This window comes from Perna viridis, chromosome 1 (genome assembly GCF_037379345.1).
Source record: "Perna viridis isolate PV_CMFRI_1.1 ecotype Kerala chromosome 1, ASM3737934v1, whole genome shotgun sequence".
Classification (NCBI taxonomy): Eukaryota; Metazoa; Mollusca; class Bivalvia; order Mytilida; family Mytilidae; genus Perna; species Perna viridis.
Window position 1 is genome coordinate 7378224 of NC_142445.1, and position 13427 is coordinate 7391650.

At 31.4% G+C, this 13427-nt stretch overlaps 1 protein-coding gene across 11 annotated transcripts in view; it reads left to right on the forward strand.

The window, feature by feature from the left end:
• The window catches only part of LOC148627044 (muscle calcium channel subunit alpha-1-like), a 116804-nt gene that overhangs the window by 66175 nt on the left and 37202 nt on the right, over positions 1 to 13427 (forward strand). For 9 of the 11 annotated variants that reach the window (XM_088566193.1, XM_088566125.1, XM_088566185.1 and 6 more), the window contains exons 4-9: positions 1547 to 1686; positions 5242 to 5348; positions 9409 to 9561; positions 10017 to 10213; positions 11211 to 11314; positions 12118 to 12290. In XM_088566193.1, the coding sequence (XP_088422319.1) occupies positions 1547 to 1686; positions 5242 to 5348; positions 9409 to 9561; positions 10017 to 10213; positions 11211 to 11314; positions 12118 to 12290 (874 nt within the window). The remainder of the gene's footprint in view (positions 1 to 1546; positions 1687 to 5241; positions 5349 to 9408; positions 9562 to 10016; positions 10214 to 11210; positions 11315 to 12117; positions 12291 to 13427) is intronic. The other 2 variants (XM_088566170.1, XM_088566178.1) reach the window with 1 other exon arrangement.

Genomic DNA, 13427 nt, shown 5'->3' on the forward strand with positions numbered 1-13427 from the left:
TCTTTTCATCAGTTCCATCCACCATTCCAACTGTCTCTCCGAAATTTGTTGCCATTAACTTGACTCCCAAAACATAGTTTGATTTCAAATTTGGTATGTGGCCATGTGATGTAAGTGGGTTTGGTTGTTGTCTTATATTTAATTAGGTGGACTTTCCATTATTTCATTACATGTATATGGAAGGAGTTGGGGTAAACCTAGCATGACAACTCCTGCAACTTCATGTGAATCATGATTCAGCATGCATAATCTCATGGACATGTGATTGGTTTTAATCAACAGGTTTGGGATTGTTCATGTTATATGTTTTAACTAACTGATTCTTGTACAAAAGTGACTGAAGACTGCTTCATACAAATTATTGAAATAAACTTCAAAACTAGTAGTACTTTTATCTAATTGAGTGTGTCAAGTGTTGCTCTGTTAATTTTATGCACACACAAAATAAGAAAGGGAAAATTCTGCATGGCATTGGACATTCAGTTTTAGAGATTGAGTTGGATGTTTTTAGAGCCCCACCTCATTTAGTGGCAGTCACCCTATAGCGTTCACTCTGTCTGTCCGTTTGTCCGTCCATTACAAATTGTGTACGGTTGATAACTTTTTTTTGTTTTTTTGCTGTAAGCTTTTGATATTTTGCATGTGGGTAGATCACTTTAAGATGTGTCCCATACCATGGATATTGGCCTATGACCTTGAACTTTGAGCTCAAGGTCAAATTTGTGTTTTTCACTGACAAACTTGTGTCTGGACTGTAACTTTTTTGTCTTTCAATGTGGGCTTTTGATATTTGGCTTGTGATTAGATCACCGAAATCAAATTTGTATATATTCGCTTAATTGCCATGGCAGGGCCCACAGAAATGCATTCCATGTCAATGATTTATAGTTTCCCTTGGTAATGGTTTGTAAACTGAATGAACATTTCATAGAAGTAGTAGAATAATGTATAAACCAATAGCAACTAATGGTCTAATATTACACAGTTTTATAACTTAAGACCTTAGGATTCTGGGTTCACACATCAGATGATTAAATGAGTGTAGTCATCAGTAAACAGATATTATTTGCTGAGATTTGCTTTAAGTTTACCCAGTGGACATTTCTGTATAAGAATATATCTAGTTCATGGTCTCTTGTCTAATGGTGTTGATTGGGGTAATTATCTCTAACTTGAAGAGGGGAAATTACATCAAAGAATTTTGTCCTGAAATATTTATTAGGTTAAAAGAGAGTTGATTTTGAATAGGTGTTTAATAAGAGCACTGAACATAAGTCACATGTATATGATACTGTTTATTTGACAAAGCAAAAAGTAAAAAAGCTGTGATATTAAACCAATCAGAAAAGTTTTTGATAGGGTGCATAAACCAGGTTCAGATATGCTTTGTTGAGCTATATTTGAAAATGCCTCAAATTGCTGAAATGAAAATGAATAAGCTTGTGAGAGAAACTTTTTCATTTGTTTTGTCCAAAAATTATGATTTACCTATTTTTTCAAAAGTCAACCTTTTGAATTTGAAATGTTTTTTCTTTTTATTTTTCAGGAAAGTGTAGAATATATTTTCCTTGTAATATTTACCTTAGAAGCGATAATGAAGATAATAGCTTATGGTTTTGCATTACATTCGGGTGCATATCTTCGGAATGGCTGGAACATTCTAGATTTTATAATTGTAGTCATAGGGTAAGTAAAGGGAAACAATATTTCTCTCCAATATTTGTTGCTTTTGCAACTTTTTTGCATATAATAATGTTGCTTTTTGTCAATAAAACATCACTGTATGTCTTGTCTCATAATAAGTGAGTATTTACCGTACTAATCATGCAGTTCTTTTTAGCATTTTCTTCATGATTTTCTGAATTTCTAGTTTTTAAATTTTTTATGTCTACTTTTAACAGTTAAAGTTTTCCTTTTATCTACATGTTTTTGTGAAGAGTTACTGCTAAGTTCTTTCCAGTAATAATTCAATCATAAATGATTACATCATTTTCTCTGATATCAATAAGTCCAATTGCTTTCATATCAAAAAGTCCGTCTGCTTTCATATCAATAAGTCCGTCTGCTTTCATATCAAAAAGTCCGTCTGCTTTTGCACTTATGTTGATGCTTCAGGTTTATACATTTTGGGTGAAGATGGCAACATTACGTTCTGGCATAGTCATACTGTCACCAATATCTAAACATCTGTCTTTAAACTAGGGCCTTATGAAGTTTGATCTATTTCCCTTTTAAATCCGTTTATACCTAGACAGAATCATAGCCTTGAATATTTGTTCCAATGAAAATTGTCCACCTTTTTTTAAATAAGTTTGGCATGGATAAAACAATACATTTGAATATGGGTTTTAGGTATACAGACATCTAACTAAACCAAAAAAATTGGATTTTTTAGCAAAATAAAAAATACTTTGTGGAAAACTCCATGCTCACATTTAACTTTAGCTAACAATTTTCATGGAATATTTATACTGGAATAGTTTTCACATTAGGGTAAATTATGATAATTGAGGATTGGATGTTTTTGACAGTATGAATCAGTGTTATGATAATGGTTTGAAAATGATAATAAACCCAAATTATATTTACTATTAGTCTATTCACGGTAGTTATAATGTGAGTACTGTATACAATTATTTGAGCATGCCACATGTCATCGTAATTTTGTCGACTTCCCTGGCGCTTTTATCATTGTCGTAATGAAAATTCAGCGCATAATGTGTACACACAAAATCTCCAAAGATTTCAGTATTTTGCTTGTACAGGACACATCATGTATATACATGTATAAATTTGTGACGAAATTCGATGAAGTGAATTGTCTTTTGTAATGTGAGCACTTACATAGAGGTTACACTTGTTTTTTTTTTTCACACAATTTAGTAAGAACACATTTCTCAACTTTCCTACAGTCTTTCGAATCTTTAAAAACTAAACTATTGTTTTTTTTTTAACTTTCCCCCAATCAAAGCAAAACAAAGCATAAAATGACACCACAGTAACTTAAGAAAACAACAGATAAACAATCTTGACCTGATAATATCAATTTTTTTTATGTTATTTTCTTGGGAAGTGTTCATTTTGTATTTTTTTGTAATTATTTCATTATCTTTCCTCCCATGTTAGAACTAGTTACCTCCCTTGTTGTAATATGTTATTATATATTGTAGATGATATTTTTGTTTTTTTTAAGTATTGAAGTGTTTTTTTTTTAATTTGTTTTTTGAATGAGTAACTGTTAGCTGTGGTTAATTTTGGAGACTGTATCATACTTTTGAAAGAATTCTCTGAAGGAGACATTTTTAAAAAAGTTAAATGGATCAGTTCTGTCCTCAATATTTGGCAGTAACAAACCTGTGTTTACTTGTAAGATGAAATGGGGCTAAATTGCTTTTATTTATCTTTTTTCCCAATTATCTTTCTGTTGCCAAGGAAATATTTTCTCAAATTTGCTAACAAAATATTGTCATGATCTTGTGAATGAAAATATTTGCATTAATTTGTTAATTAGATATTTTATATGATTTTTTAAATGAAAATTTGTCACCGTTTATCTAGGTTCTACTTGATGGGAAGGCTAAAAGTATGTCCATGCTCCTTGATGGAAAGACTTAATGTATGTCCATGCTCCTTAATGGGAAGGCTTAAATGTATGTCCATGCTCCTTGATGGGAAGGGTTAATGTATGCCCATGCTCCTTGATGGGAAGGCTTAAATGTATGTCCATGCTCCTTGATGGTAAGGCTTAATGTATGTCCATGCTCCTTGATGGGAAGGCTTAATGTATGTCCATGCTCCTTGATGGGAAGGCTAAATGTATGTCCATGCTCCTTGATGGGAAGGGTTAATGTATGTCCATGCTCCTTGATGGGAAGGCTTAATGTATGTCCATGCTCCTTGATGGGAAGGCTTAATGTATGTCCATGCTCCTTGATGGGAAGGCTTAAATGTATGTCCATGCTCCTTGATGGGAAGGGTTAATGTATGTCCATGCTCCTTGATGGGAAGGCTAAATGTATGCCCATGCTCCTTGATGGGAAGACTTAATGTATGTCCATGCTCCTTGATGGGAAGGCTAAATGTATGTCCATGCTCCTTGATGGGAAGGGTTAATATATGCCCATGCTCCTTGATGGGAAGACTTAATGTATGTCCATGCTCCTTGATGGGAAGGGTTAATGTATGCCCATGCTCCTTGATGGGAAGACTTACTGTATGTTCATGCTTCTTGATGGGAAGACTTAAATGTATGTCCATGCTCCTTTGACATGAAGAGTTGTACATTTGTTTCTTAATTCAGTTCTGCAGACCCCTACAGTAAACTTTCTTTTGTGTCAGGGCATAGACCTTTCAAATACACCATGATGAACACTTACTATGGTTTCATTTTTCTCAGCTTCTACATATGGACTTGCCCACCTTTCAAATGATTTGCCTGTGGCTTCTAATAGTCACATGATGTCATATTTTGGTATGAAATGGATAAGTTTAATGTACACGTAAAAATAAATCTACTTGATGATGGATAACATTGAAATCATTGTCTATAGCCTTTGGTTTACACCTTCCAATTTTTTTCCTTGACAATCAAATATTTTCTTGGAAACATTGGGGTATGAAACAAAAATTGTAAGAAAGTGAATGGGTGTAAATTTAAGGGAAAATAAGGATGAACAGATGATATAATTGTTTTATTTGTTATTTTTCAAATTTTACCCTATGTCTCAATGTGACCTTTGTAGTTGCATGCTAATTCACTATACATTTTATATGTATTGATGAAAATTAATTATGTTTTTATCAAAGGCCTATACCTTAGAGTTGGTTGTTGTCAAATTAGATTCTTCTTATCTGTTTTAAGACCTTTAACAGGAGAGGAGTCCAAAAACAAATAGGAGATTATATTCAGTATAGTGGAACTTGTCTAATCCCACACATTTTCAGACAGAATTGTATTTTTTTTTTTAGAAATAGTTAAAAAGTTGTATATTTATATTGATAATGAAACTATCAACTGTAGGGCCTACAATAAGTATAGGATTAAACATAATTCTGGAAGATGTATGTGTTGGAATAGGCACTGAGTCTACTGTATAACAATGATTGTGATTTGGAAGGTTATTGTGGTTATATATAACCTTATAATTTAATAACTATTTTTTAAGATATATCTGTTTTAACACTACTTTGCTGAGAGAGAAAAAAACAACTGAAAATGATGTTAAATTTTATTTGTTTCAGTCTTGTTAGTGAACTATTTAAACATCTGAACCTGAAAGGTTTTGATGTGAAAGCTTTGAGAGCCTTTAGAGTTTTAAGACCATTGCGTCTTGTCTCTAGAGCACCTAGTAAGTAAAAGCATGCCGATGATCAGGAATTTATTACTTGCTTGATACATGTTATCCTGCCCATACTGAAAACATTGTGATGATCATGAATTCTAAGTTGTTTGAGAATGAATTGTTGCTCTTCACAGTGGTTTGTGGTGAAATGTATTGTTTATAATGGTGCTTGCCTTCTAAGCATTGGGCAATTCAAAAACTGATGAAAATCTCAATTTTTTTTTTCAATTCTAAGATCTTATCACCTTCTTTGGATAAAATTTTCTCATCTTACCCAATGCTTCATTGGCTTTCATGGTTGTTGACTTTTATGCAGTTACTGAGGTTACTCTTTGTATATGGTATGCATGTACTTCTTTTGCTTATAATGTTTGAAATATTACAATAATCACTTAATGCATGTTTTAATGTAGTACTAACATTTTGGACTGTTTCATTGCAGTATAATAAGCACTGTATTCACGACACTCAACTTCAGTAATTTTGACGTGAAGGCCCTCCGGGCATTCAGGGTTTTACGACCATTAAGACTAGTATCGGGTGTTCCTAGTAAGTGACACATCAATGTTGTCTCTGTGTTGTTTCCTTCTGCAATTTCTTAATTTTTTTTTATTTTCTAAAAACAATTTCTATGTTGTGTTGTGAGCTACAGCCATAGAACATTGATTTTAATAGCTCTGTATTCATCTTTTTTTTCTAATTTGGTTCCTTATTTATTTGGCAGATCATTTTTTGTTTGTTTGTAGACCATCTCTTATAAAGGACAACAATTTTTATGTCAGTATTAGTCTCCTTGTCAATCCCCTCCACATTTAACTATATATATGATTAAAAACACATCATAGTTGAAATAGCTACACACCCCCAAATCGCATTAAATTTGATCATTTTTTTTTAAATACTGGTACATGTAGTTCTGATAAGATTTGTCTGTTCTTAGGCCCTGTAAATTCAATTTATCAAAAAAGATGGTAGAAATGGTTATATACTAGTAAATCCAACTTTTCAACTAACTTGCTTATATATTGGGGCTATTCAATAAAATTGAAGGACATTTACACTAAAGTAGATGAAGAAATGTGTATCCTTTATAAATATTGACTTCTTCCAAGGTTCTCATATCGATTAACTGAAAATTATTTTCTCATAAATCCATATCTTTAAATTTTAACCAAATATTATAGCCATTAATATTGATAAAGCTTTACATGTGAAAAAAATCTTAATTTGGTAATTAATGTCATGTGCCACCCAATACAGGCAGCTCAATACTAAGGTTTTACTAGTGTTATATGTTCTTAATGCATTATGACCTGTATCAAAATGTATGTTTCCAGTAAATTTTGAATTTTCAAGACTGGCAAATCTGTGTTGTGTAATGGCTTGTTTCCCACTTTATCTTACAATGAGTAGTTATGACAGAGTTAATCTGTCCTTGATTAAATGATAAACTTCCTTAGTTATTTAACTGGACAATTGATGAAAATGTTTTCCCTATTAAATGAAAAAAATTAAATTTACTTGTCAATTGTCCAGTTACAGACATTTCACCAGGTAATTGTCATTCCAGCTGACTGTGAAATACCTAGGTGAGTGATTAAAGATACCAAGAGGTTACATCCCAATGAAATATCCTTTAACAAAAATGATTAACATTGATTGAAAACTTTTGTTGATAATCATATATTGTACAATCCCTGTTGGGGCTCCTGAAAATGGCCTTATCAGATTAGTATTGATTAGCTGACATGCTGTGCTGCTTCCTGACAAATAACTTGATCAGATTAAACCATCATGAGGGACAGTGAAATATATTTGGTAGGAACAAGGGGACATAACTAATGTCTTTACATGGCAATATGTTCTCCCAACCTTTAATTAGTTATCAACATTGTAAAGTAATTGATTTTGAAAAATTGTTCGAAGACCAGTCACAATATTTGAGATTTGTACACTGGTTTTAAACATGTTTAAAAAGATATCTATGGAAACATGTATTGGTTTTTTATGACATCCATTGTGGAGTTTTTGGACCATTAAAATTATTGTTGGTTATAGTTCAATATTCTGAGGTTCAAAATATAAAGTAACAGTTTCAGGAAAACATTTTTTTCTTCCTTCACTAGCAGTGGGACAAACATCACGGAAACTGATAATACATCCTAAACTGTAGAAATGTTTCCCTGTCTAGAATAAGATAACCTAAATGTTTATATTTGAAATAAGAAATTCCGACCTTTAGAAGATTCAGATTTTTCTTAGTTAAATACCTAGTTTTAAGATCTATTGATCCATAAATTTCCACATACCATAGATATTAGATAGGGATCTCATTATGCTCTATAAATATAATATATATCATTAGAGTAAACTGATTTTCTACTGAAAAAACCAGAAAATCTTAAAAATAAATATGTGAGACAAAATCTGATAAATTCTCCATCTTAGTTCAGAAATCCTTATTTCTATCAAGTCAATCTACCAAAAATTGCCCAATCAAACTTTTACTGTTCATATTTGTGTTGTCACAGCATGGAGCTTTGAAGTAATGTATCAGTGTTTGCATGCTCTGTGACCATATTAAATCCATCACTCTCTGGTTCTCCTGTGAATGTGGCTGAATGATCAATACTATGTTCACTTTTAATCATTCTGTGATGTAGACTAATTTTTATAGACTATCACAGTGCTAGCTTAATTATCTTTTCATTCTTCAATATTTGAACATGATCTTTCAGAACCAGATATTACCTAGTTCCTTATAACAATGTTAAACAAAGAATGAAGAATTGCATGGTTATGCATCGTTCTGGAAACACAATAATCTTTCAAGTTTGAAAGAGATATTACATAATAAACCCAGAAAAGATTGTATAACCAATGCTATTGAAAGAATAGTCAGGGGAAAACTATGATTAAAACATAGACTAGAAAATAGAAAATCTAATGACAACAGCTGAAAACTAATCACAATATAGATCACAGTCAAACATCAAGGACAGCTATTAATTGCTTGCTTCAGGTGATCTTATATATTTTTATGCCTTTCCAATAATTTAAGGGCATATAGATTTTGGTCTGTACATTTATTAATTTACCTGAGACACCTATGAAGTTTGTTGTTAGATTTATTTACAAAACTTTTTAGAAGAAATCCATAAAATAGCTTTATTGTGCATAGAATGTAAGGAACTTGTAATTTTTTTTTCAAAATGTGGGTTGCTGGCACTCTTGCATGTATTGCATGTATTCTGTATATCTTCTTTAGAATAAAACACATTCCCTAGTGAAACCTTTATTTAAAATATTAAAAATTCAAAACAAGTCAAATTCAAATTTAAAATGAAATTATTATTTATTCATAGAAATCTCAATGTTTCTTGATTGAAAAAAAAATTACATTGACTCATTTAGACTTCATGGATATGATTTAATATCTGCTATGAAAAATGTTTGTAAGTTATTTCATTTGAAATTTTAATTCAGTTTGATCTATTTGTCAAGCAAACCAAGCAAACCAAGCAAACTTTAATTCTGCATGAAATAATAATGCTGATACAATTACAAAGTTATCTGTGAATTTATTGAACTGTTAAGTGATGCTTCTCAGGAGAGACAGCATTTTGATAAATTGCAAGAGTAGAAACTTATAAAGTACACATTTTAAGAACAATGATAATAACTGTGGTACATTCAAAGGGAGCTAGGGCATGATTTACCTTACAAAATTATGCTTTTGTCACCAAGAATTGAACCCTAAACTGCTCAATGCAAGGCCAGCAACATACCAATAGGGCTAAAGCCATGTCAATAAAATTTTACTACAAAATACTATGCAGGAAGGAGTTTCTGCCACATCCACAGCTGCATGAAAACCATGAATCATATTAATTGGAAAAGTAGACCACATAATAAAGCCCCCCCCCCCCAAAAAAAAAAGAGACATGAAAAAAAAAGAACAAAAAATACAACCAAAAGTAGTACTAACTTTTTATATTGAATTGTGTTTATTGTTATTTACTTTGGCCCTGAATATGAACTTATCCCAAATTTCTGTATTTTGTAGGTTTACAAGTGGTTTTAAATTCTATTGTGAGAGCTATGGTGCCTTTACTACATATAGCCCTTTTAGTGATATTTGTTATTATTATATATGCCATTATTGGTTTAGAATTATTCTCAGGAAGGATGCATCAAACCTGCTATGACAATTATACAGGTAGGTCTGTAGAATATATACATTGTGTTCTCCTTCAGAAGATTTATAAGTGGTCTTAAAATTGTTGGTTTATGTCCTGTATCCACTATATTTTTCTTGTTAATATTTCTTGTTTATTTTCACTTTCCATTTTATATATTGAAAGGTTTCCTTTCATTAATCTCTGGTTAGGGAATAATCAACAATATATACATGTAGCTACTGAATTTAAGCATAAAAAGCAGCTCTGAATTCTTAAAAAAACTGAGCTGTAATATGTTTGAAAAATGATAAGTTCAACCTTTATATAAAATGATAAATAAACATTTACCATGTTTTACACTATTAAACCAGGCATGCTGTCTTTACAAACACTTATGTAGAATCTTGTATTTTTAAAGAACCTACTAAAAACACAATGACAATGTAAGAAATGTTGTATATAATGTAATTATTTTGTTCCATGATTCTGACAGGTGAAATGATGGAGGATGCCCATCCTTGTAACAGTGATGGTAAAGGATATAGTTGTGATATAGAGGAGGGAATGGTGTGTAAAAACGGTTGGATTGGTCCTAATAATGGGATCACTAACTTTGATAATTTTGGATTTGCTATGTTGACAGTATTTCAGTGTATTACTATGGAAGGATGGACCACTGTGTTGTACAATGTAAGTATAGTTTGTACACACAGAACTCTTCTGTTTTATCATACATTATATTGTTCATAGATTTCATAAATAGTTACTAAGGATATCAACAGGTATTCAACTATTTGAGTACTTGAGTACCTCCAATTCCATATTTGCTCTTTGAATACTCTGTCATTTGGTATTTATATTGATTACATATATGTGTGCCAACCAAAAACAATCTGGTTAATTATGTAATAAATAGACAAACACAAGCTGTTGTATAATACTTCTGAATAAATCTTTTTTTTTTTATACTAATAATGATATTTTTATGTAATTGATATTTTGAAGTAATATGTGATGATTTAAAATTTAATTAATGTAGCAAGTAGTTTTTGCTTGTCAGATATCTAGTTTACAATGAATGAACATGGAAATTATTCATGGAAATTTTTCACTACAACTGCAATCACAAAATATCATCAATAATAACCCCAATGCAAAAATTTTCTTGTTTTATTTGTTTACTTCCACACATATGATACAACAAAATGCTTGACCAAGAAAATTTGTGAAAATAGCACCCTGCAAAATGTTTACACTGTGAATATAAGCCCTATATATAATCAAGTTCAAAACTTCTTTTGTACATGTTGTGTTAGTAAATCATACCATACGAAGTATAAGATATAAACAGACTACCTTCAGTTTAACACCAAGCAAACACCTTTCGTCTTGTCTTGGTTTTCTTGTATGATGTACAGTTCTGACTGAGCTACCTATAGGGGTTGTATTTTCCTTGTAGAGAATATCTGATTTATGGAAGTGTATTAATTAACTGGCTGATAAGATATTTGATCAGGAATGAATGAAGCTAATAATATTTTTGATAATACAATGTAACAAATTGTTTTTGAAAGATTGGCTACCTCCAAATCTGACACGATTTATGTTACACCCTGTTATTCAAAGATGTATAAAAAAATAAATGATCATTTTTAATTTATTGAAAGACCTATTTCTTCCTTTTCAGATAAATGATGCTGTAGGAAACGAATGGCCCTGGACATATTTTATTAGTTTAATAATTATTGGATCATTTTTTGTACTCAACTTAGTTTTAGGTGTACTTAGTGGGTAAGTGACGGTAATTACATATAGAATTACATATTTTTTATACCCTAAAAGATCACAAGCATTGACATGCTGCAAGAATCTCAGCAAGTCTTTGTACGATAATTGGTCTTCTTGTGATTTTCACATGAAAAGGCCATTAGTCAGGAATCATATCTGAAATCCTTTAAAGTGCAGACAAATCAAGGAAAATTTAACGGGAACAAACCTAGGATATTAATTGTAGTGTTCAGTCTACAACACTTCCTAGTAATACAATATTTATCACTCACTATCTTACATAAAATGTTATGTCTAACCAGAAACTGTTTACTTGTAAAGTATCTGCTGAGGAATTCTCAGTACATTATTTAATTCATTACCAGGATTAGAATGCTCCCAACTATTACAGCTGTTATTCATATCAGTAACATTTAGAATATACAGACTACATCAATTACATTTTGTACCCTTACTACATCAATTACATTTGTACAGCAACTACATCAGTTATACTTTTTACACTTACTACATTTATTACATTGAGTACACCTACTACATTAATTACATTTGTACAGCAACTACATCAGTTACATTTTGTACCCTTACTTCATTTATTACATTGAGTACACCTACTATATTAATTACATTTTGTACACCTACTACATTTACATTGAGTACTCCTAATCATCAATTACATTTTGTACACCTACTACATTATTTACATTGAGTACACCTACTAAGTTAATTACATTTTGTACTCCTACTTCATCAATTACATTTTGTACACCTACTACATTATTTACATTGAGTACACCTGTTTGCAGTGAATTTTCCAAAGAGAGAGAAAAGGCAAAGGCCAGAGGTGACTTTCAGAAACTCCGTGAAAAACAACAGTTGGAAGAAGACCTTCGGGGTTATCTAGATTGGATAACACAAGCAGAGGATATTGATCCTGAAAACGAGGATGATGGAGAAGAAGGTGCTACTCCCCGCCATAGTGAGTGTCAGAGGTGCCAACTAACACCAAGTGGCATTTCATACCATAAACATTCCAAAAATGTATACTGTTTAGTAAGAAATGAAAATGGCTAGCTATAGTTCACAAATATTGTGTAGATAGTGTAATTTTGGAATGAATAGAAATGATAAAAATCTGATTCAAGCAAAGATGAAAAATCTGTATTCAGAAAGTAATAGTTGCTTTATCAACTCATATTTTGGCTGTTACTCAAATTTACATTATTTTTAATCCATAACCTCCTCTTAAAAAAAACTTCCAGTATTCTGTTTATCAGTGTGCTACTTTTTAACTAATCCTTAATTGTTAGTTTTTCTACTTAAAAGATGTTTTAAGTACATAATGTATCAGGGTCCAAGCTGAAGCTACATTTTTCATTAAGCGAGCACTAAATATGAAGTGATGAAGTCATTTTCCACATTGCTATACATATGCAGGTTTTGGAATAGATACAGATATATTTAATGAAAGAAAATCTTGATTTTAAACAACTTAAGTTCATCAATGGATCTAAATTTTGATAGGATTTAATCTTTAATCCATACTCTTGGCTGAGGCAAATATAACTCATTGGTTTTGATGAAAAGCTGTATAAGTAAACAAATCTTTAGTCTGTTTTTCTGCAATGCAGATATTAACATCACCTTGCATGGTATATGTTGATAGCAAGGTAAATGAATATGGAAGTTAGCAGGAATCATATGAAAGGCCAGCTTATCATTTTGGTAGTAAACTGTTAATTACCACAGGCACCTCTGATTATGGTGTGAATTTGTCCTTACCTGCATGTGAAACTTCCCAAAATGTCATGTTTGTTTAAATGCAGGTTTATTTGTTCTAACCTTTGTCAGTGTTATTCTTCTCTTAACCTTGAACCCTTATTTTGAGGTCGTACATTTTACAGGACATCCTTTCTTGATACACTCTGTGGAAATTCTAGTAGCACACCATCCATTGAATGCATGGGATTGATCTTGTATTGTACATATTTTGCATGAGGATTTAGAAATATTATGATTATAAATTCTACAGAGGACTTTAATTAACATGTGTATTATACTATTGTTGATGGTAAACTTTGGCATCATGAATTATTATTCCTTATGGTTTGTGTGG